This window comes from Paralichthys olivaceus, chromosome 9 (genome assembly GCF_024713975.1).
Source record: "Paralichthys olivaceus isolate ysfri-2021 chromosome 9, ASM2471397v2, whole genome shotgun sequence".
Lineage (NCBI taxonomy): Eukaryota > Metazoa > Chordata > Actinopteri > Pleuronectiformes > Paralichthyidae > Paralichthys > Paralichthys olivaceus.
The window spans coordinates 8,055,942-8,077,419 of NC_091101.1; the positions used below are offsets into that span (position 1 = coordinate 8,055,942).

Here is a 21,478-nt window from a genome sequence, read left to right on the forward strand (position 1 = left end):
TCCCATGAAGATTGTTTTTAGGTGCTGAAATAGATACAAAGATTTAAAATTATTGTGACATGTGACAGGAAATGTGTTCTCTGTCCCCAAACTGTATTTTTAATAATCTGTAAAGAATGAAAGCTACAAAAATACAAGTCATTGTAATTTCTGTGATGAAACTAAAGCTCCCCTCTTTGAGTTGACAAAAATAAAGATACTGAGAACAGACATCATATTTACAAGTGTTGAGAAAATGACAACAGTCACAAGTTTAAATATTGGCAGTCTTTATTTCAACAAGACTAAGAAATGTTGTTTAATATACATTTTTTCCTCTTACAATTTAACATCTATCTCATCTTGTTTTTTTCATAGCATTTAGGAGATACTCTGACAAGTAAAAATCTGGTGTAATGTTATGGCCTCTTTTAGAGACATCTAAAAACGGCTGCTCTTTATTTACATCTCTTTTTTCTTTTATTCTCTTCAGTCAAGTCCCTCACTCGCTCCTCAGAGAACGAGTCCTCTCTGTTCTTGTGGGCCGAAGGCAGAGGGACGGGTTTAGACACCTGTCCCACTCAACTTTAAAGTCCCTAGACTGCAGTTGCTCTGTGGATGGAGAGAACATCATCCAGCAGCTGGACCGACTCCTGCCAGCTGGGAAATGTTGCTGCCCTGGCCCGCAAGCACAGACATTTACCATCATCACCCAAAAACTTTTTCTAGCACGCTCAGAAAGTTGGGTTTTCTCACACTCGACACACACTGCTTCCACATGACACGAACACATGCACAAGCTCTTGTAGAAATGTTGGTGGAACATAAAACAAAAAATAAAAAATTCAGGGGGAATTGAGGCAGTTACATGCAGAAGTGATGTCAAATGGAGCTGCTGAAGCCCAGCTTCATAATTTTAATTAAGGCTTCAGGGTTTTATACAGGTTGCATAGATGTTTCATCAAATCCTTCAAAATCAGATTCTTTATGTTGCTTTCCTTGTTGATCACTGTATGGAGACAATTTAATTTAATATCAAAGCCAAATAAGAGGTGAACAGGATATGTCCAGTATCCACCATCTGTCAGTCATCTGTCAAACAGCAGCCTGTTTGTTTGTTTCACAGCTTCAGACAAATATCAAACATGCAAATCCAATGTTCAATTTGAGTAAAAATGCACATTTAAAGCCCCCAATATGAGATCAAATCAAATACTTTGAGAAATGAATATTTGTCCCCTAAACGTTGCATATCAGAAACCTCCTGAATACTGTAGTGGGAATAATCTACGTCAGTTCTAAAAGCGTTTGAAATGACATTCAAATACATGCATAAATTACTGTACAGAAGCTACATGAGGCAGCATCTTTAGAGATGAAATGACCAGGTAATGCAACTAACAGACGCACTCATCAGATTAAACCACGTACAAAAATCTTGTGTTGTGCTTGTCTGCCGGTAACGATGAAGTCAAAAACCCTTCAGGGTATCTGAGACGAGCAGATAAAACATCTACATTCTTCCTTTTCACACTTTACCAAGTTGCTAATGATGTACCAAGGTTAATTAAACAAAACGAAGACCAGGCACCATATGTTGTATTCATTTTGGTAGCAATACTTCAACATTCCACCTTGAGTCGAAATGATGAGGACATGAGGATAGGTAGATCAAACTGTTCAGGATGAGTCCATTTATAGTGACAAAGGCCATTTAAGAGGTACATGTGTGTTTTGTGGGGCGGAGGGGATGAGGGCAGAAAAAAATAATAAAATAAAGCCCCAAAACACTGTGCACACTGACCAAAAGTGCCCCCATGTGCACACTGACCTCTTCCACCACCTAAAACTAGCAGTAAAATCCACTGTAGTACCTAATATATATCTTCATACCAAAAATATCTAAAAAATTACAACACCTCTTCAACATTAAACCCTGTATTAAAATAATCTTTTCTCGATTTTCATTTGATCAAAGCACTGTCTTTTGTTCCTCTTCTCTAGTTTAATGTGAAATGCTCTGAACATACATGTCGCCACCCTCTCTTCTCCAACAGTAAGACTGTATAGAGCCAGATCTTCTGTGCTGAACTGAGCTTCCAGTACCAAAAAGGGCTTTCAGGACTTGTCAGCTTTGCCTTCTTTATGGGTAATGTCAGGGGAGTCCTTCTTCCACGGCAGTTACCTTTCACCAGGTCGCCAGCCGCTCGTCTCAACTCTATCAGACACTTTCAACTCACTCGGTTGCATTGACAACAAGAGCATGCATGAGGTATGACCTTACTATTGAAGTGTTGAAGCTGAGGAAACTAACAAATTCATGAGGAAATTCCAAGTGAAGTCATGATAACGCTCAGAGCGGACATATAATCTGCATGTTTGGACTCACAGAGCGCCGGAGAAGCACCTCTAAAGCCCGAGTCCACCTCCTGGTGAAACATTAACACCTGTGCTGTAACGTCTCTCTCTGCTTTAATGAGTATTCTGCAGCTCAAACTCAACTGAAGCTCAAACTGCTCCTCAGTGGAGATCAACAGGCAGGATCAGAGCTTTTGACTGGTTCATGAGTGTAAATGTATAAATGCACAGAAATGTTCACAGTGTGCACATTGACAATGTGAAAAGTTGTCGTTATGGGATGTTAACACCCACAACAATATGAGCTTTGAATAATGGAAAGAAAGACAATCCTCAGAGATATGAAGACATGTCCCACCACAGGCACCAAATAAACATCTCGGTTATTATTGAGTTATCAGGTGGCTATCACTGAAGAAGGCACACTAATGAATTATGAAATTGCCTGAATAGGACAATTATATGATGTTTGTAAGGCAGCAAGCAGAAACATTGTGAAGCTCCCTAAGAGCCATAAGGAGTTAAGGTTTATCTGGGAAAAGGGGAATAAAGTGGATTTTTGGGAAGAAAATCATATTGCTGTACACTGATGTCCTTAAAAACATACAAACAAATAATTAAAAGTGAAGTTATTATAATATTAAGAAGAGTCTCCCTCCCCAATGGCGGACAGTCCAAGGTCCTGAAGGCAGTCTTTTAAAGTCTCTCTGACAGTTTCCCCCTTCGTTCCGTCATTCCTGGTCGTTCTCATCCTCTCCCTGCCCAGCCAGTCTTATCTCAGGTGGGGAGCGAGCAGGGCCAGGGCCACCCCGCAGAGCGCCAGCGCCATGCTTCCGTGTGTGGCAGCCCCTTTCGATGGACTTTTGCCCACCACCACTTGATTAACCCGGGGTTTGCCAGGGTTCGGTGGAGTGGAGAAGTACATGTCCTGGTCTGTGTCGCAGGATGGAGAGTCACAGCCGCTGCCGCTCTCCTCTCCTCCACTACCGCCCTCATCTGGGGAAAATAAGACAGAGGGTCAGACCTGTGCAACTAGGACTTTATATCATAGATTCAATTCCTCAAGAACGGTGCTCACCCGTGTCAATAGTGATGTCGTTGCCGCTGTGCGCAGCTTTGAGCCAACTCGTCATTTCTTTCAAAGCTGCGATCTGACTGCGAATCATAATGTCTGGCTTTGTTATGTCTACATCCACATCGGGGTTTGATACCTGATTGGCCAGTCCGTTGCCAATGACAACTGACTCGTACCTGTGTCGAGTGAGAGTTAACATTAGTAAAAAGGTTGGATTGGATTATCAGACTGAACATCACATACAGTCAAATTTGAATTCCTCGTACTTGGTGTGTTTTTGTCTTACCTGCTTTTTGCTGTTCCGTTCCAGCACTCGTCGCCAGGTGCGATCCTCTCACCTACACACACCGTCTCTGGCAATGTGGACCAGAACTTCTTTGTATGTTTCAGCTTCTTCTTCACATCATTTGTCTATGTAGCAAACACATAAAGAACAGGTCAGACACACTGACTTACAACAAAGCAACAGTAGTCTGAGTGTGCTGGATTTTCTTAGACCTTACCAATCGATCTAAACTGGTTCCAGCAGCGGTGGTGGGCCTTGCGTCAGGACTGTAGGGACGGAAGCGGCCAGTAAAGCCTGTTTCTTTGAGAGAACGCTTGGAACGGAAGGCCGTGCTTGGTTTGGGCTGCCCACAACCCTGGAAAACCTATCAGAGGTGAACAAGAATAAAGTAATAGAGGTGAAACCGAATCCTTTAATACTTTTTGCTTTTCTTTTAATAGTTGTGTAAAATGATACTGACCTTCTGTGAAACTTGCATGCTGTTTTCTTGCATGTTCATGATGGCATCGGAGAGCTTCACGTCGATGGGATCCATGACGGACTCAAAGTTAAAGGGACCTTCCAGCCTATCAGCCAGACTGAGCATGGCATCTGAAGAGCAGAAAATGAGAACATTTGATTAAAATACATAAATAAAACACATGCAAAATTATTCACTGCTAAATATTCCATAAAATGACTTTACTCAAGTATATCTCTCTCTACAAATAACATTTCTGTCTGTAGTGAAAAGCGTACATTCTCTGTATTTTTATTTCAATCCAATTCTAAAAATTCTGCTTTATTGCCTAACTTGTTTTATTTTATACTTTCACATGTTTTCCCGTTTAACCATCTATTACTTAAGAATGGGATCATAACAGTTAACTGTATCTTATATCTATTTCTCCTCATTCTGAGGTGGATGCTACAAAAGACTGCCACTAGGGGGAAGCACACAGTAGCGTGCAGGCAACTGTTCAACAGTGAAACAGAGACTGGATTCTTGCAGAGAAAAGCTGCTGCACAGAAACTATCTCCACAGTCAGCAGCAGTGTCCTCAGCCAGGGAGACACACATGGGACGGTGATATCGAAGCATGTAAGCTTGTTATGTAGAGCAAATATAATTTATACAAAAGAGTGATATGTGTGCCACCCTCATTAGAGGGAAACTGATCTGGGCCTGTGTTTACACAACATAAGAGCTGCAGTCATCCTGAGGGCCACAGCATGTACAGCATGTACAGCCACTCCCTCGCTCCATTTATTTCAACAAGATACTAAAGAATGAGAGATGTGTTTGTACATGATTTATTTTTACAATACACTGTGTTCCTTTGTTATACATGTTCTTGCCAAACTGAGGTGCCATAAAACCAGTAAATAAGATAAATAAGAAAAATATTCCATCAAGGTTCCAATCCTGTCATGTTATCCCGGTTTCATGCCCGTAGGGGTAAAGAGGGTAAATGTTTAGATAAAACTAGTTTAGATTAGATAAGACTTGAAATATGAGCACTGCGGTGACATGTGAAAGAATTTGGAAGCAGGGAGATGTATAAATGTCTCGTTGCCAAATAAAACACTTTAAGTCATTATGGTTAGAGCAGGGTGCATTTACGGTCAGGTTTGCTTGATAACAACTGCAGAATGTGTCCTTGTTCACATGAAGGTTGCTTACCAAGGAAGTTGTTCCATTCTGTGTCCAAGTCAGCCTGGTTGGCCAAACACCCACGCATCACATTCAGACAGTAATTCTGGCAGGGTTTCAGGGCCACTTGGCCCGAGCAGTAGGGACAGTACATCATCTTCATGACTGCTCGCACACAGCTGGGAGATGCACTGACCTGGAAGAGGCAGGGGGCAGTGAGCAGACAGCCATCACTGGACCACAGCAAAAACACTCATCCAACAGCAACACAGACACTATGAAAAAGTATGTAATCCCACTCCACAAATCAGGATAATCTAATCATCAATGAATCACTCACTAACTTGAAAAAACATGCAATACCAGAGCAGACAAAAAGGTTTATGTTATCAGTGACTGGACATGTTGCCAGTTTTTCCAAGAAAGATAAGTCAGAAACAGGAGGGAGGAATGGAGCAAGCTTTTCCGTGTCCAGAGGTTGACTGACTGCTATAGCCTTTTGTGGGAAAGACAAAAGCTTCACAAGCAACTCTCGCTTACCGTTGAAACTTTATTGACCACCTCTGGCATGAGAGCCAGGCCGCGCACAAAGGTGCGTGCGGCGACGAAGGCCCGGGTTAGTTGGATGCGGAGCTTACGGGGCACGTCACCAAATGGCTGCAGCTGATCCGTGTGCCGGCTGACGCACTCCATGTAAGCGTCGCTGAATTCGTACTGCACGTTGACTAGCCGGAACATGCGCTCCAGGAGGTCGGCCCAGAAGTCCGACAGCATGGAGTCCAGGTTGACAGCAGCGCTGCCAGACACATAGTACCGAGTCAGGGCCTCGAAAAAGTTCTTGAATAGCTCCGCGTTCTGCACGTACATCATCCCGTATGTTCGCACAAACATGTTGTGCAGTGAGAGCTCCGCATTTTTCAGAAGCTCACGGAAAAACTCTGGAAAAAAGAAGAGAAAAAGGTGGAAGTTAGAGGGATGAATAAATGTTGAGGTTGAAAAGAGACAAAACAAATAAAGGTTAACATTTGAGATGGGGATTCAGTTTAACTCTTGACTCTTCCGTTCGAGTTGAAATACATGCAGTACACACAGACACATTGTGAAAGTCCAACAAGTAAAACAGCAATGTGTATCATATGCAAAGTGTTGCCAATTACAAAACTAACAAACTCATAAAGCATCTGAAGAACCATTTCCATCCAGAGTTATTAGCAATCCCATGTTGAAATATAAGTTGTTTTAATGTACTGGTATCGGATAAGTTGTCCATATTGGCTGATGCACAAAGTCCAGGTATAGGAATTGGTATCGGGAAGAGAAAAACTGTATCAGAACATCTCTAGTGTACTCAGTGTACGTATAGTAAATAATAATATGATGCTGCTGTAAAACTTCTGACTGAATGACTGTATTGAAGAACATCTATAGATCTTGATATGTAAAGCTCTCCATCAACACCTTTGCTCTCTGGCTCTGTGCCTGAGCTGCTCCCACAGTATGAAATCAGACTTAAGTTACTCTGCTTCAACCGGTGCCCATGTCCTGACATTCTGAGCATCTCAACAGAAACTGCTGAAGCATAAAATCTTGGCTGAAAGGCAGAGGAATGCACGAAGGGGGACGGTTGAGAACGAGGAGATGAGGAGCGAAGTGAAGCGGGTGGGGTGAAAGGTGGAGCCGGAGCATCTCTGTCGGGCTGAACGAGCCCGCTGCTCCTCGTCTCTGTGGACTTGCCATTCAGTGGAGACGTCTCTCCACATCAAGCCGCTTCAAACTGACCACCATCAATGGCATTTTTCTGTTGTCACATTCCATTCCCTCTCCTTTCTCCCAGCTTCTCTTGGACTGTCCTTCAGAGGCATTTTCAATAGGATTACTGAATAATGTGACCCCCCCCTCCTCCCCCTCTCCCGTATATGGACCTGTACCCCCCCCAAACCAGTCCTGCATCTCCCTCCCTCCGCTGCTTTCACTTCATCAGTTCCTTCAGAGAGCTCTCTTCACGAGAGACAGGGAACAATGACCTACTTCATCCTAAGGAATGTCCATCACCCCCCCACCAACACCACCGCTCCCCCCCATCATCCAGACCCCCCTCTTCTACAGACACCCCCCATTCCCAACCCATAACTTTCTTAATCTGAACAAAATGAGAATTCCTCAGAGTCTCTGAAAAATGCTTCATCTTCCGTGCCGCGTGCATGCAAGCATACACTCAGTCCCTTTCACTCATCTCTCTTTTTTTAATCCGCTCTCCAACCCACCCCCCTCACTGCCCTGAGCGCACAAAACTTCTGTCCCGCTGCAAGTTTCTCTCACTGTCCTCTGCTTGGCTTTGAAATGTAAAGTTCCCATGCTCTCACAAGGGGAGTCACTAAACGCTCACTGCCACCAGCTCGCACACACACAACACATGCACACACACACACGGTCCCCGAGAAGCGCTGTCACTTCCACTTCAGACTGACACACTAAAATGAAAAAAATTGAGGTAGGGGAGGGGTGAGGGCGACTTGGGGCGGGTTAAGTTGAGGGCTTTTTTAACTCCAAATTCCCACTGTGTCGCCAAGGATACCGGAAACACTGCAGCCCCTCCATTTACCTCCCCGCCATCATTGCCCCCACCTTCCTTCCAACACACATGCACCCACACACACAAAGCCAGGGGAGAGGGCACCAAGTTCCACGCTCCATTGACAGAGATTAAAACAAAAGGTCCACCCCCACCCCCTGGAATGTCATAGTAGCCACAAGTTTAAAGTCAGTGAAAGGAGACGGAGGAGCTGAAGAGGAGGCAAGAAGCAGGACAGCCCTAAACTTCTCTGTTTCCTTTACACTTTATTAAGAGTGGTAATGCCTATATGCTAAACAGATAAGCCCTGTAATGAGTTTTGACAAACCCAGTGGTTAGAAAGAACGGACTGGGCACAGTGTGTGTAAGGGAGGGGGCATTTAGAGGCTATCTGGCCCTCAGCCGAGGCTCTGAAGTATGAACAGCATTACATAGGCATCTTGCATTGTCATTAAAAACAGTTTATGACACGCAACCGTCTGCCAACAGGCCGAGGAGCTGAACACTCCCTCAGGATTTTTTCCATTAAAAAAGCGCTTGTCGCTCAGCCAATGGTCTGAGAGAATCTGGGTGAGAGGTTACAATGGGAGAGCGTAAGCTGAAGTGAAATGTAAAACAGCGATGACTCCTGTCTCTGTGAGGATCTGTCTTTTCCTTCCTCCCTTCCCTCATCCTGTCACCGTTTCCACATGTTGCAGAGAGCAGAGCCTTAAATTATAAGCAATGTTAGGGCCCAATCCATCACAGGAATAGAGGAACTGACTGATCTCCTCCCACTCCTCCCTCCCACTTCCTCCCCCTCAGAGGAGCTTCCCCCTTTTCCCCATGCCCCCCCACCCGTGTCCATATAAACTCTGCTCCTCCCAATCCCAGCCCAGGCAGTAATTGCATCCTATTTGTGACAATTAGTCCCTGCGCTTCTCACTTTTCTTATGGGATGGGATTCTGTCCCTCCTGCTGTTGGAGTTCACTGCTTCGGATGGTGTGTCCTATATTGTGTGTGTGTATGTGTGTGTGTGTATGTGTGTGTGTGTGTGTGTGTGTGTAGGAAAGGGGCCTTAATCCATGTGCTTAAATCCCAGACATAGGCTTGCTCTGCTGGACAGGGTCAATACAACAGGACAGACAGGCTGAGGCCAGGACAAACACAGTGAAGAGACACAGAGAGGGGAGAACTATTTCTGGCTCTGGTCTTAATTGGCCATGACTCCTAGCTCCAGGCGCATGAGAGCCTGCCTAATCACATACACCACTTCCTGAGTTTGTTGGTGTGCGAGTGCGTGTTGTTGCATCTAACTTCATGTACAGTTGCGGCTGGGCCTATGCACTTTGCTACGGATCAGTCAGCTGACGTCACAGCCGTGGCCGTCTTTTTCAGTAACAGTACATACAATGATAAGCACTTCCTGTGCCGGTTTCACTGACGGGATGTGATTGCTCCTGGGTGTCTCGGTGTGACAACAGGAAATAATGGGACGGCAACCCGAGCCTGTCACCGTATCCAGTGAGAGAGAAGGTCTAATGGCCCAGGTGGAAGAAAGAACAGCAGGCATTTGTAAAGAGATCCCACATCTAACAGTTCAGAGACAGCAGCGAGCAGCCTACAGTGATGAGGAGGGAGGCACAGAGGGGGAGGAAGGTTAATGAAACACAGGGAAGAAGTTTCACTGTAAGCTTGGGGTCTGCCCCCTCTTGGCCAACTTGAAACACTTGTTTGAGCACTGTTAATTTCTGTATGACTTGAATGATACGTCTGCAGTAATCACTGTTATAAGGAGACTTTAAATATAGTTAAAGGGAAGAAAAATACCTAACAGAATTTAAACAACAGCTTGTGTGGTGATGGTATATGACTGTGAAATGTGAAGTTTGACAGATGTTTTATTATGTAAAGCGTCAGTAGACATTGTCTAGTTAGTTTTGGCTCCAGTATCAGCTCCTCACATCTAAGACCAATAAATCATTTTTAGTCTCATCCATCACATCAGAGACATCTATCACAAAATCTGCAGATAAATAACACCTGTGGCATCAACAGACCAATACAATACACCTAGAAGAAACCTTTATTTGATTGAGAAAATGTGTATCTTTCTCAATTTTGAGCACTGCTATGTTTTCAGGACAATAACAATTCTATTAAGAAATACTCCAAATATCAAAATTTCCAAGTTTAATTAAAAGACTGTAATAAAAACCTTCTATAAATAGTATTATACTATAATGTATACATTGACTTTTGAGTTACAAGGACTATTTTTAAAACTAGAAATGATGATTAATCTAATTGATTCATTGATCAAAAGAGAATCAGGAAAAGATTTCGATAATCCAATTTTTTTTCAGTCATTAGTTTCTACTTCTAAAATTTCCCAATTCTGGTTATAATTTTGAACATCTCTTGGTTCAGAACTGTTGGTTGGACAAAACAAGGCATTTGACAACATTAGCCTAGGGTCTTAGAGATATATAATTATTGTGTCTTGCTGTCACTTTATAGACCAAGTAATTAATTAAAAGGATAATGCAATAAATTAATCAATTGTGAAAATTGTCAGTTGTAGCCCCAAATTAATGTCGCAGAAGCACCAGTCGAGTCAGAGCGAGAAATCTGCAAAGACTTAAAGAGGCTGGAGGACAGAGCGGAGCAGAAAAACAACAACATTTGTTACAGACATGCACGCAGTGAAACATGATTAACAGTGAGACATAGAAGAGAGAGATGGAAAGAGAAAGAAGAGTTTGAGAGGCAAAGAGAGGGTTTTTTGGGAAAGAGAGGCATGGGATGGGGACTAAGGGCAGTAAGAGAGGAGAAAAAGAGGGGCGGACGGCTCGAGCAGCGACTGCATTCCGACACGTCACATTCCTGTTCACATCTGGCTGTAATACACACGCTTCCTGTTACTGACGATCCCTCGCTGCCTTTCACAGACACATAAGATGTGAAGGCCCCTGACCTGCATATGCACATATGTGCATGCATGTGTAGTGTACATACATAAACATCAAGCTCTGCACATTAATACCATTAAAAAAGCTAAACTCCAATGTATTTAGAAACTCTAACATTCCCTGTCTTTTTGTGAATCTGCAGCTGAAAACCTCTTTTTAGCTGAGCCGCAGCGGTGGCACGGTTGTGTGGTTGAGGGTATTCAAAGCCACCCTACTTCCTTGGTGACTCAGCATTGTTACACGTTCCCATGCGCTCCCACCCTCAACAAGAGAAACCCGATCCCAATATTTACAGGCACACACATGTGCTCACACAGAAGAACAGGAAGTACAGAGAAGACTAAATCTGATGATGTGTGTGGTCCGTCTGGAAGGGCACACGTCTCTCTGGAGAGGAGTGAAGCGAGCTGCTGGGGACCAGGCTGTTAGGGGGGACGATGAGGCAGGGAGCTGAGACGTTGAGAGACAGGTGGACGGGCCAACAGACACAGACTGACTGTCTCCGCTTCGGGCAGTGCATTGGCAGGTGGGAGCGTCTGTCAAAAATCATGCACCACAAGTGCTTCAATGGGGACACTCAGGGCCACCAGCACACTGAAGTCTGAAAAGCGCCTGGTGTGCGTTTGTGTGTGTGTGATTGTTGGTGTAGGGTTGTTTGCTTACTGTCAAAGTGGTCGTGTTTCTGTTTGAAGGTGGATTGTAGGTTGGTGCTAAGCCTGGAGACGGGAGCTTTCATGTCTGAGTGGCTCTGCTGGCTCAGCTTCTCCTCCATCTCCACCGTGCAGCAGGAGAAACCCTGCGGACACACTTTCAGGGGGGCTCCTGGAAAAGACGAGGAGAACACGCTGTTAAACAACATCTGCTACAGGAATCTGTCATCATGAGTCACGGAGAAATACAGTACATGCAATTTGTTATGTTAGAATTAAAAACAGATCAGTTGTAAACAAATGATAGGAATGTCAGGATACAAATCTCCTCAGAAGAGGCTGCATCTCATAAAACACTAAACATAATGTGTATATTTACAATAAACTGAGCCAATTGGCCAATTTATGTAGATACTGAAACACATTCAACTTAGTCCTAAACAGAATATTCTGCATTTCTTTAGAATAAGTTAAGTAACAAGCTCACCCACTCACTAAATCAAACGCACCATGGCTGTGAAAACCCCCTTAACTGCACTTCAGAGGAGTAATTGCAACACTTAGCTCAGAGGAGTCTTTAGCTGGCCACTTTATCCTGGCACTCTCCTGTCCTGATTGATAGTTTAACACCATATCTTTCTCTGAGTGCTGACTGTCTTCTAAAACACAAACTTTAAAAGGAGGGGATTAGCTCTTCACTGTGTTCAGGTGAGATGGCTGACTTCAGCTGTGTGCAATGGTGCGGTTAAACCTGAAGCAGAGTTTTTAAGGTCAGTCTGGCTTTGCAGCCACATAGGGTGGTATTTCAAACACCATAAATTTGAGGGAAAAAACGTGGAGAACACACAAGAGAGCACTTGTCTCCTGCTTGTTGTAATGTAAATGGAGCAATTTCCATGTGACACCTCTGACTGTCAAGTGATGCATTTCTGAATTGGTAATGCTCTTTTTAATGCTTCCTCTGTAAAAAGAAAAACAAAAAAAAAAACATTATGAAAACAGCAAAAAGCTAGTTGTCTTAAACAGTGTCACGCTCTTGGCTTATGTGGCCCTCTGAGGAAAAATGTGAATTTTTAGTGTTTTGGAGCGTCAGTGTAGTTAAACTATGTTCTGAAGAAGAAGGCTGTTTGATAAGTTCAATATGTTTTCATAATCATGCACATAAGAAACGATAATGGAATCAATAAAATAAAAACTCCAAAACTGAATTTTTATATCATCTGACTAATATGATAATTCAAAACGTAAATACTGTCTTTGATAAAAAAGCAAATGTTGTTGGAAGTGAGTTGAACATCCAATTAAAAGGAGGGTCAGAAGTAGACGAATGCGAAGCTGCAGCTGCAATAATGTTTTGTTTTAAACATGGCTGCTGGAATTTGGGGGAACACAGTGATCCTTTCACTGCATCCAGGCACCAACGGCCTGTTTGGTTTTCCCCACTAGCTCGTGCTTACTGACTCGAGGCCTGAGTGCCTGCAAGTTACTGAAACATTGAGGTCTTGTATGTCCTATAAGGACTGGAGCTTTAAAATGACCTAAAATATTTTCCTGCATTTATTGAAAGACACATTTAACATGTCAAGACCAATTTAGGCAGAATAAATGATTGGACTCCATTTTTCACATGAATGTGCAGTGAAATAAGTTCTGGTTAACATAAAACTTTGAAAGCACAAGTGTATTATTGAAAGCTACAGGAAACTCAAAACTGCAAACTAAGGCACGACTGATAAATCAGTTGGCTGATAATATGTTTTTATGAACTTATGTTCTATATATTTGGTTCTTCATAAATACACTGTAAAATATTAAGTCTTAATTACATTTCTTTGTCATAAGACCTGCAGAAGGACAATTTAGGAATAATTGCCAGATTTTTTAAAATAAATCTATCGGTAGATATTTTGTTATCAGAAATATTGTATATCCTGATATTGGCATGGACCACAACAAATGGCGTGGCTCCACTGAAAACTAAACCGGTGTAAACTGGAACTTGCAGCCTGTATTGTCCCCATCAATTACTAACCCTTACCACTACTGCACTGATTTTTGTACAATTGCATAAACATAAAATAATTCATATAACTTCCTCCAGGTGACACCCAAAGACAGGAAAAGGTAACACATCTTGTCTATACCCCTGGTTCTGTCATTTAATGGATTATACTAAATGGATTTGGTAGAGATCCATTAAAAGTGTGGAGTTTCTCATTTTGCTTTGAGAAGCAGTAAGAAATGTCCTCTCCAAATTCTTCTTGGGTTGAGCATTGTTTTATTATCAGTTCATGTTGGAACACTTCCTTTGGTTTGCCTGTCCATATATTGTGGGATGTTTTGTTATCTTCACGGGTGGCCGCTATGTTTTATGTGTTGCCAAAACAACTCAGCAATGTCAATTTGTTATTCTGTGACATCCTGAGGTTGTTTCATTCTTCTTGTGCATGTATCAGACGCCGTCTATTGACTTCTATTTGACAGACAGAACTTGGCGACTACAATACACCTATATATACGAAGATAGAAAAGCATGTTTCTATATCAAGTTTCCTTTATTTTTAAGAGCTTGATGTGTTGTGCTAGGACTGTTAACTTTGTCACAACGCAACCCACCTACACAATCTCACTTTTACTTCTGCACCCCAAACATCGATGCAAATAATAGCACACAAACAAGACAAGGTCTCTGCGTGTCTGAAATAGTAGCTAAAAATGTCTTTAAAAAATTAAACTGCAGGGTCAGAAGTGACTCATAGCATCACAATCATCTAAACAGGGCACCAGAGGGAGGGATGCACCCTGGCGCCATAAACCGGACCCCTCTGTCTGGGATCAAGTCCAAATAAGCCTCAAGTCACTCCTTCTCTCACAGCCCTCTCCCCAAACTCATCTCTCCCCCTCCACCCAATTCCCTTATCTACACATATGCATGCACATACACACACGCTCACCCAAGCACAGTTGGCAGCCCCTACCTAAACATATTCACACATCACATCACTGCTCAACACATGGCTCTTTGTACCAGCATGATTAGAGGTACAAGGAGCGTGCACGCACACACAGACTGAACTTTTAGGTGAAAAAGCCATCCAGTCTCTCCTCCAGCAGGGCCCCCTGCTCGCCTACAGCACAGGCGTACAATTAAAAGAGCCATATCCACGTTGAAAATAGCCCTAGTTACCAAAGTACACAAATAAAAGTGAGATGGTCAATATTTCACAGGAATGTCTGCACAAATGTCACATTGTTAGCGCAAAGGATTAAGTCTGTGAAAACTGAAGATTCTGAGCTAATGCATACTTTGTGAAAACATTTTGGCAGCCAATTTCTCAAACCACTGGAAGAAAAAAATAGCACCGTTGGAGCAGGAGAGAGTGGACCGTTAATGAGAACAGTTAGATCTTATGAAAAAAAACCTGACGGCGGACTGTGCGTGACGTGTTTCAGCCTCACTGTTTCACAATAAGCTGTGTCAGTGGACGCATCATTTCTCTACCATGACTGGAATGAATAGTCTTTGTATGAATGGCGAGCTGGCTCTCACTTGCCTCATGGAGTTCCTTTCAGGGGCATCTCAATCTTCTAGCTTCCCAAGTACTTTAAAAATGTAATAAGACAGCGGCAGCACATTAATGAAGTGTCACTCAGACAAGGAAAACTGCCATTTATGGTGGAAAAAACAAGAGAGCAGCATCTTGTAAACAAGCATGTGAATGTGTGTCATGGTATTCATCAGTTCTCCGCTACTTCTCTGGCTTTTCTTTGTGGGGAGACCACCATCCCCTTTAAATGGCTCATAAAATAAGTCACTTCCCTTTGACATTGTCCTGCCTCTCAAACTCTGTTCTCAGAGGAAGGATGGTGGGGGAGGTGAAAATGCCTCACAGACAAAAACCAGATTAGACACCTCACCGCCCCCTCTGCCTGCCATCATGTGCCCCTGAACCAGACAGACCTCAAGGTGCCCCCCACCTCCACTTCGACTGCCACCACCCTGCAGGCTTAACCAGCGAGGTCAGAGGTTAACAGCCACTCCTCTGAGAGAGGTCCTGTCCTCTGACCCCCTTCCCTGTCCGACCGCCAGCACATCCACCACACACAGTAACTTACCCCCCCTAAACCCCAATCACCCCAATAATAACACCACCAACACACATGCAAAAAAAGCCCCCCCCACCCACACCTATATACAGGCAAATAACAGCCTTAAAAGTCGCAGGCACTTGCACAAATATAAATAGAAAACAGTAATCTTTTCCAATCTTGAGTCATAAAGGTCCCTCAAGGATTATTTCTGAACCCAGGACGTCAGTAAAACTGCTAAGATAGAGCCATGAAGGACGCCGTGGGGTACACCATGTCATGAACCATTCACTGACGTCTGTCACTAATTGGAGCCTGGTGGTCTGCAACTAAACCTTACCTCGGAGCTTTCACACACAGCTCTCGACATTTGTAAATAATTACATGATAAACTGTATGCATCTCATAGTTTATGTACATACTAATTCAATCCCAGTGGAATCTAGGTAATGTGAGATGGCGGATACTGCGGCAATTTAATTTCCAAACTTGAAAAACGTGTGAAAATATCGGGTTGTTCTGATTAATCTCAGTCCAACATGTAAAAGCTCAGAACATTGCCAGTAGAGTGCGAAACAACACTACAATACAAAGGTTGACTATGAATTGGCATACAGTATTATGCACCCTGTTGCAACATGTAAAGGAAAGCGCTGCCAGTCTACAGAGCTGTTTCTTACACACTGTTGTAAATTTACACGCCCTGCAGCCATAACATTCTGCTGCTCCTCACCTCTGTCTAGGGTGTAATTATCCTGGGGGGTTAAGGGATTGGTGCCATTTGTTGGGTATATTTTCTGTTCTGCTCTACATCCTGTCATGCACAATCACACGAGTCAAACCGGTGGTCTTCAAAAGTCCATGGCATTTCTTTTTAAAGGTGTGAAGTTGTACAAACGAGTATGTTGTTTGTGAGAGGCGTAATAATTTGTGTGGACTGTTTTACAGAAGCAAAAGAGGTGAGGTGAAGCCACAATTGAAAGGAGAGATAAAAAGAAGACCAACAGCTGCATATTTCATTTTCAAAATCATAGCAATTTTGTTTCCTAAGCTATTTCCTTCCTAAATTCATTCTTGTTGCAGCATGTTGTCAAATCACTTTCTTTTTTGTCTCCCTTTCTTTCATCAGCAAGAACCAGAGAGGTCAGTATCTGGTTTTACAAATGAATAAAACATTTTTTGGAAAAAAGCAATTCCAATTACTTTCTACGCCAGAAATTAAGCATTTTAAACTGTTCTGATAATTTAGTCCTCAATAAATAAAATAATAAATCACTAATTTTAAAGCAACAGTCTACAAAATGCTTTGCTTTTTATCAGCTTTCAGTAACAACTTTGAAAAGGCATAATTTTGTTCGAATGTGGGATGTGTCATTTTGAAATTAAACCCACACACCATCTTTTCAAGACAGTGAATGAAATGTTGTCATGGCTCCATAATTGTACAGGGTTTAGCAGGGAACTCTCCCACATGACAGTCTAGTGCTATAAAACCCACCAGTGTCCTGTAATATACGGCATCTTACAGTTCCAGCGTACAGCTAGGAGAAGTGCTCGGGAACTATTTGATATTTAATTCTATACAACAACAAATCCTTTAACTGGGTGAGCTGAGTAAGAGCTCTGTCTTATTTACAACCTTGGAGGAGAGGCTTTATGAGGAGGGAAGGTTACAAACCTCCACACATTCACATCAGGCTGCTGCTCAACACAACCACAGACGCTTGCTCAAGGGCATTAAGCCAGTAGTAATTTAGGAGGGGGAAAGTGAGTCTTGTTCACTTTTCCTATCCAGATTTTCCAAGTTCATCTCTAAGGACCTAGACCAGTGACATCCCAGACAACATAACCATTACTTTGCTGCCATCAGTGCATAGCAACAGTTCTACTCAAGGATTAGAAAATAAGACAGCACATATTAATGTTCTGGCAAGTCAAAAAAGATGATTAAACGTTTCACAATATAAACTGAGCCTAAAAATCTCTGTGTAGTAGTTACAGTTCTCAGATTTCCAGACCATGCTAAAGGGAGCAAAACCACTGTCATGTTCAAAAACAGAGAGAAGTATTTAAATTGAAATGTTACAAGCCAAGATAAATGTCAACACCCTTCAATACATTACATTTATCTGACACTCTAATATCCTGGGTACATGGCTATGGATGAGTCACCGCAAAAAGGGAACATGTTCAACAAGATTATGCTGTAAGCAGAAACCATTATTAGAGGCTATGCTGTTCATATGGAGATAATCAGGGCAGGGCGCTACTTCCACCTACTCTGTTTCTACACTTCAGCCTCTTACAAAAATAGAGTAATGATAAGTTTATAACAGTTTTGCCCAAACTAATAATGCTTTTGAGCTCTCTGGTCCATGAGGAAAGTCCAAGGATTGATATGTACTGGCAGGGGACATCTGAAAATGATGGAAGTGTTTTAATACAAATGTGGTTAGCAATGCCAAAACTTCTCAATTACACTAATGCTAAGTGTTTCCCTGCTGCTCAGTGTCTTTAAGCCTAAATGATCTGAAAAGTTGAAGAACAAACAGTATAGCTCAAGTTGGTCTGATTAATGTTCACAGGGGTTTTATGTGCATGTGTCAAGCAGGATACTTACTGTTGAAAAGCCAATGGCAATGAACGTTACTTTTCAGTGTCTTTGCTGCTTAACACTGGTTTAGCTTAAGGACGCCCCAGTGTTTGTACTAATTAATTAACTTTTTTTGTGCTGCTATTGCGAATGACATTGTATATATTCAACTTTCTTCAAACTGCTGGTTGTATTTTAGGGGCCACATGTCTTTTCTTTGCTGTGTCCAACCAAAGTGCTTTTACAAAACAGAGCACATGTACAAAAGAGTACATGTGAGCTTTGTCAGTTATTAGATATGCCACATTAAGCAAGATAGTACAGTTGGGGAGGAGAAACTGAGTACTATAAAATAAAAGATAAATTGTATATACACCATACACAGATATACACTATTTACTGAATATGTTCATACTGTACACAATGAGTGATATCATAGCCACATTCACAACTTAGATGTTTGATGCATTTGTTGGACTGTTTGTAGTAATAATTAAGTTGTATCTAACCAAATCAGTAATGACGTGACATTAGCACACATCTGACTTTGCCTCAAACCGCTTGTCGTCAGCTGATCAGAAAGCAGCCATCCCTCACATGATGAGTCACGACATTAAGGTTAATTCGAACCATGATTCCGCATCAAGTGAAATCCATATATAAGTGGATCTACAACTGGGAGGAAGCCTCCCAGTAGCAGTGAGCCTGCGAAACACTTGCACTGCTTCTGACAGCTTTACTCAATTTAGAACAATGCTCACAATCCATTTATGAGGCCGGAAGTTTTGGTTTAGCATAGCAGTCTCAGGAGTGATTACTTTCAGCTATGCAGCCAGTCACAAAGCTTTGGATAATGTCTGTTTCCTCGTATGAATCAGGGATTCAAATCTGTTCCACAACACAGCTGTCAAAACACCTAACCGCCAAACTTTTCTTGACACATGGCATGACTATGATGAGAAAGAAAATGCATTGCAATGTACTGCTGTACAGCATGAGGCAGAGCGGAATATATTACACTGTCCATGTCTCATTTACTGCTTTTTGCACAGACGCAATTCACTTTCAGAAAGATCTGCAAAGCCGATCTCTCATTCAGATTGAAAGTTAGTCACATTAAGATGTTTATTTGTGCTAACTCATACACATTTTCTCCAACATGTCAATTACTTTCTGAAAGGCACTTAGTCTGACAAACTCCAAACACCTTGGGATCCATAAATCTGAGCACTCTGCCACCAGAGTCCATTTCTGATTACTAAACCAGTCGGGGCCTCTGGCCAATTAAAACTCTCCATTCGTGAACATTCCAAAACGCTGTCATCCATGAACATTTACCCAGAAGCCCCTGGGGAGATTCCACAACATTGCCCTGGCCTCTCGCTCTCTCTGTTTCCCTCTCTTGTCCCGGCCCTGCATCTCCGGCTTTGTCTCCCCACACAAAAGCTCCCTGCCTTCACCACTTCCCAGGTCATTGCTTTGTCAGGGCTTCAACTCGCTCCTGCACTTTCCAAATAAGTCAGACACCAAATACCAACCCACTTTGGCTGTTCTCAAAGTTCACCTGCAGCACAGTTTATATTAACTCTCCTATGGTCACAAAACCTGGAGGACGGAGTTTGACTCTGTGACATAAGGTAAATATAGCTCCTGATTACAGACTAGAGTAAGTGGAATTAAAGCATTTACATACATAAAGTATCTTGATAACACAGTAGAAATTTGGAAGGGATATTCAAAAGTGCTGAGCAAGGTTCATGTGTTAGCAATTAAAACTTACTAAAAGCTACACCTCAACACCTAGAGAATGAGCACTATTACTATTCGAGATACTATAGAAACATATCACGAGTTCAAGATATGTTAGGAGCTAAATAAATCAGTGTTAATTGGTCATATACAATCTTTACACTATACAACACAGTTTTCTTACTTGAAAGTAAACATTTGGTCCAAAAGGAGAAGTGACTCTGCCAGGGGTCAAAAAATACACAGGCATAGTTTTGAACATTTTAGATCATATAAAACAAAGATCGAAACCCCAAAACTTGCGCAAGTTGTGTCTTTAGCTTTCGCATAGCGTGTCCGACACAAAATTTCTGTAACTTGTTTCATTTCCATCTGCTAAATAAAGCAACCACTGGTGACTGGAGTGATTGCTGTTCAGACTCATGCAAGGCCCAACTATTCAGCCATTTGGTTTCATCATAAGTGCCTGAGACTGCACGGACAACAGATTCACACATAAAAAGAAAAAACAACACAAGTAAATCAAGAAACTTTCCTTCCTACCACTGGTCTTCTGGGAATCTTTACTTAACCACTGCTCTATCTATCAGAGAAAGTCAGAGGCAGTTATTCACATTAACAACTCCGCTAATCTTTCACCCTTTCCACATCTTTCTCTCGGGTTGTGCGCCTTTTGATGGGTCGCGCTGTTGCAGTGTTTGATCTACTGCTTTTACTACAGATTCCACCTTGAAGCTATAGCCAGGTCTGTGTGTGCACGTGTGTGCGTGTGAATGAGCAAAGGAAATTTGAGTGAAAGAGAGCGAGATTGTGTTATGTTTAAGATTTGCAGAGACAGGCAGAGGTTTTTCAGACAAAAAGCGTGGACAAGTTACAGCACAGCATGTTTATCACGAAGGAAGGGAGGAGGGGGGTAAAAAAAAAAAGAGAGGCACAAAAGACCTTCCTGGCTTGTCCCTCTACACTAGCCCTCCATCTTTCCACTGACTCATGGCACACAAATGAATACAGACTTTAAAGGAGAAAATGAAAAACACTCTTTACTTAGGGACGAGTGCTTTACCATGGGACACTGCACAAACACTGCTGTGCTGTCAGAGAAATGGGCTACTGTTGAGCAATAAGGTCCTAAGATGTTCTTTACCCACTGCTCGAGAGCCACCCACTAGAAGGGTCAACCCGATGCTTCAAAGCTTTGACTGTTGCTATGGTTATCGGCATAGAAAATGAGTACTCAAATAGTGCATCTGTTAATTCTATTTTTGTTCTTATCATATATGCATTACCAGAAATATCCGAGTAATCCATGAAATAGTAAAACTAATCCAATGTTACTTATTATGTATCAACGTTATTAGCTATTCTAGTTTTGTGCATGGCAGATCTTGTCTTACTAGCACTCACAGCATGTGAACATGTGATATAACCTTACAAATTTCCACACTAACAAGATGTCGAAAAAGTCAAACGAAGTAATCAACTAAAGTAATTTCCAATTCAGTGAAGATGGGCCTTGAAAAGCTCCAGATATGAAAATGGAAAC

General features: G+C 42.3%; 1 protein-coding gene across 1 annotated transcript in view; it reads right to left on the minus strand.

Annotated features, from left to right (window-relative positions):
• Positions 1–248: 248 nt before the first annotated feature.
• gpc4 (glypican 4) overlaps positions 249–21,478 on the minus strand; it is a 31,231-nt gene continuing 10,001 nt past the window's right edge. The window contains exons 2-9 of the mRNA XM_020081674.2: positions 11,518–11,676; positions 5,871–6,268; positions 5,361–5,526; positions 4,159–4,289; positions 3,916–4,062; positions 3,699–3,823; positions 3,416–3,588; positions 249–3,333 (exon numbers count right to left, since the gene is read on the minus strand). Of these exons, the coding sequence (XP_019937233.2) occupies positions 3,110–3,333; positions 3,416–3,588; positions 3,699–3,823; positions 3,916–4,062; positions 4,159–4,289; positions 5,361–5,526; positions 5,871–6,268; positions 11,518–11,676 (1,523 nt within the window). The 3' untranslated portion in view covers positions 249–3,109. The remainder of the gene's footprint in view (positions 3,334–3,415; positions 3,589–3,698; positions 3,824–3,915; positions 4,063–4,158; positions 4,290–5,360; positions 5,527–5,870; positions 6,269–11,517; positions 11,677–21,478) is intronic.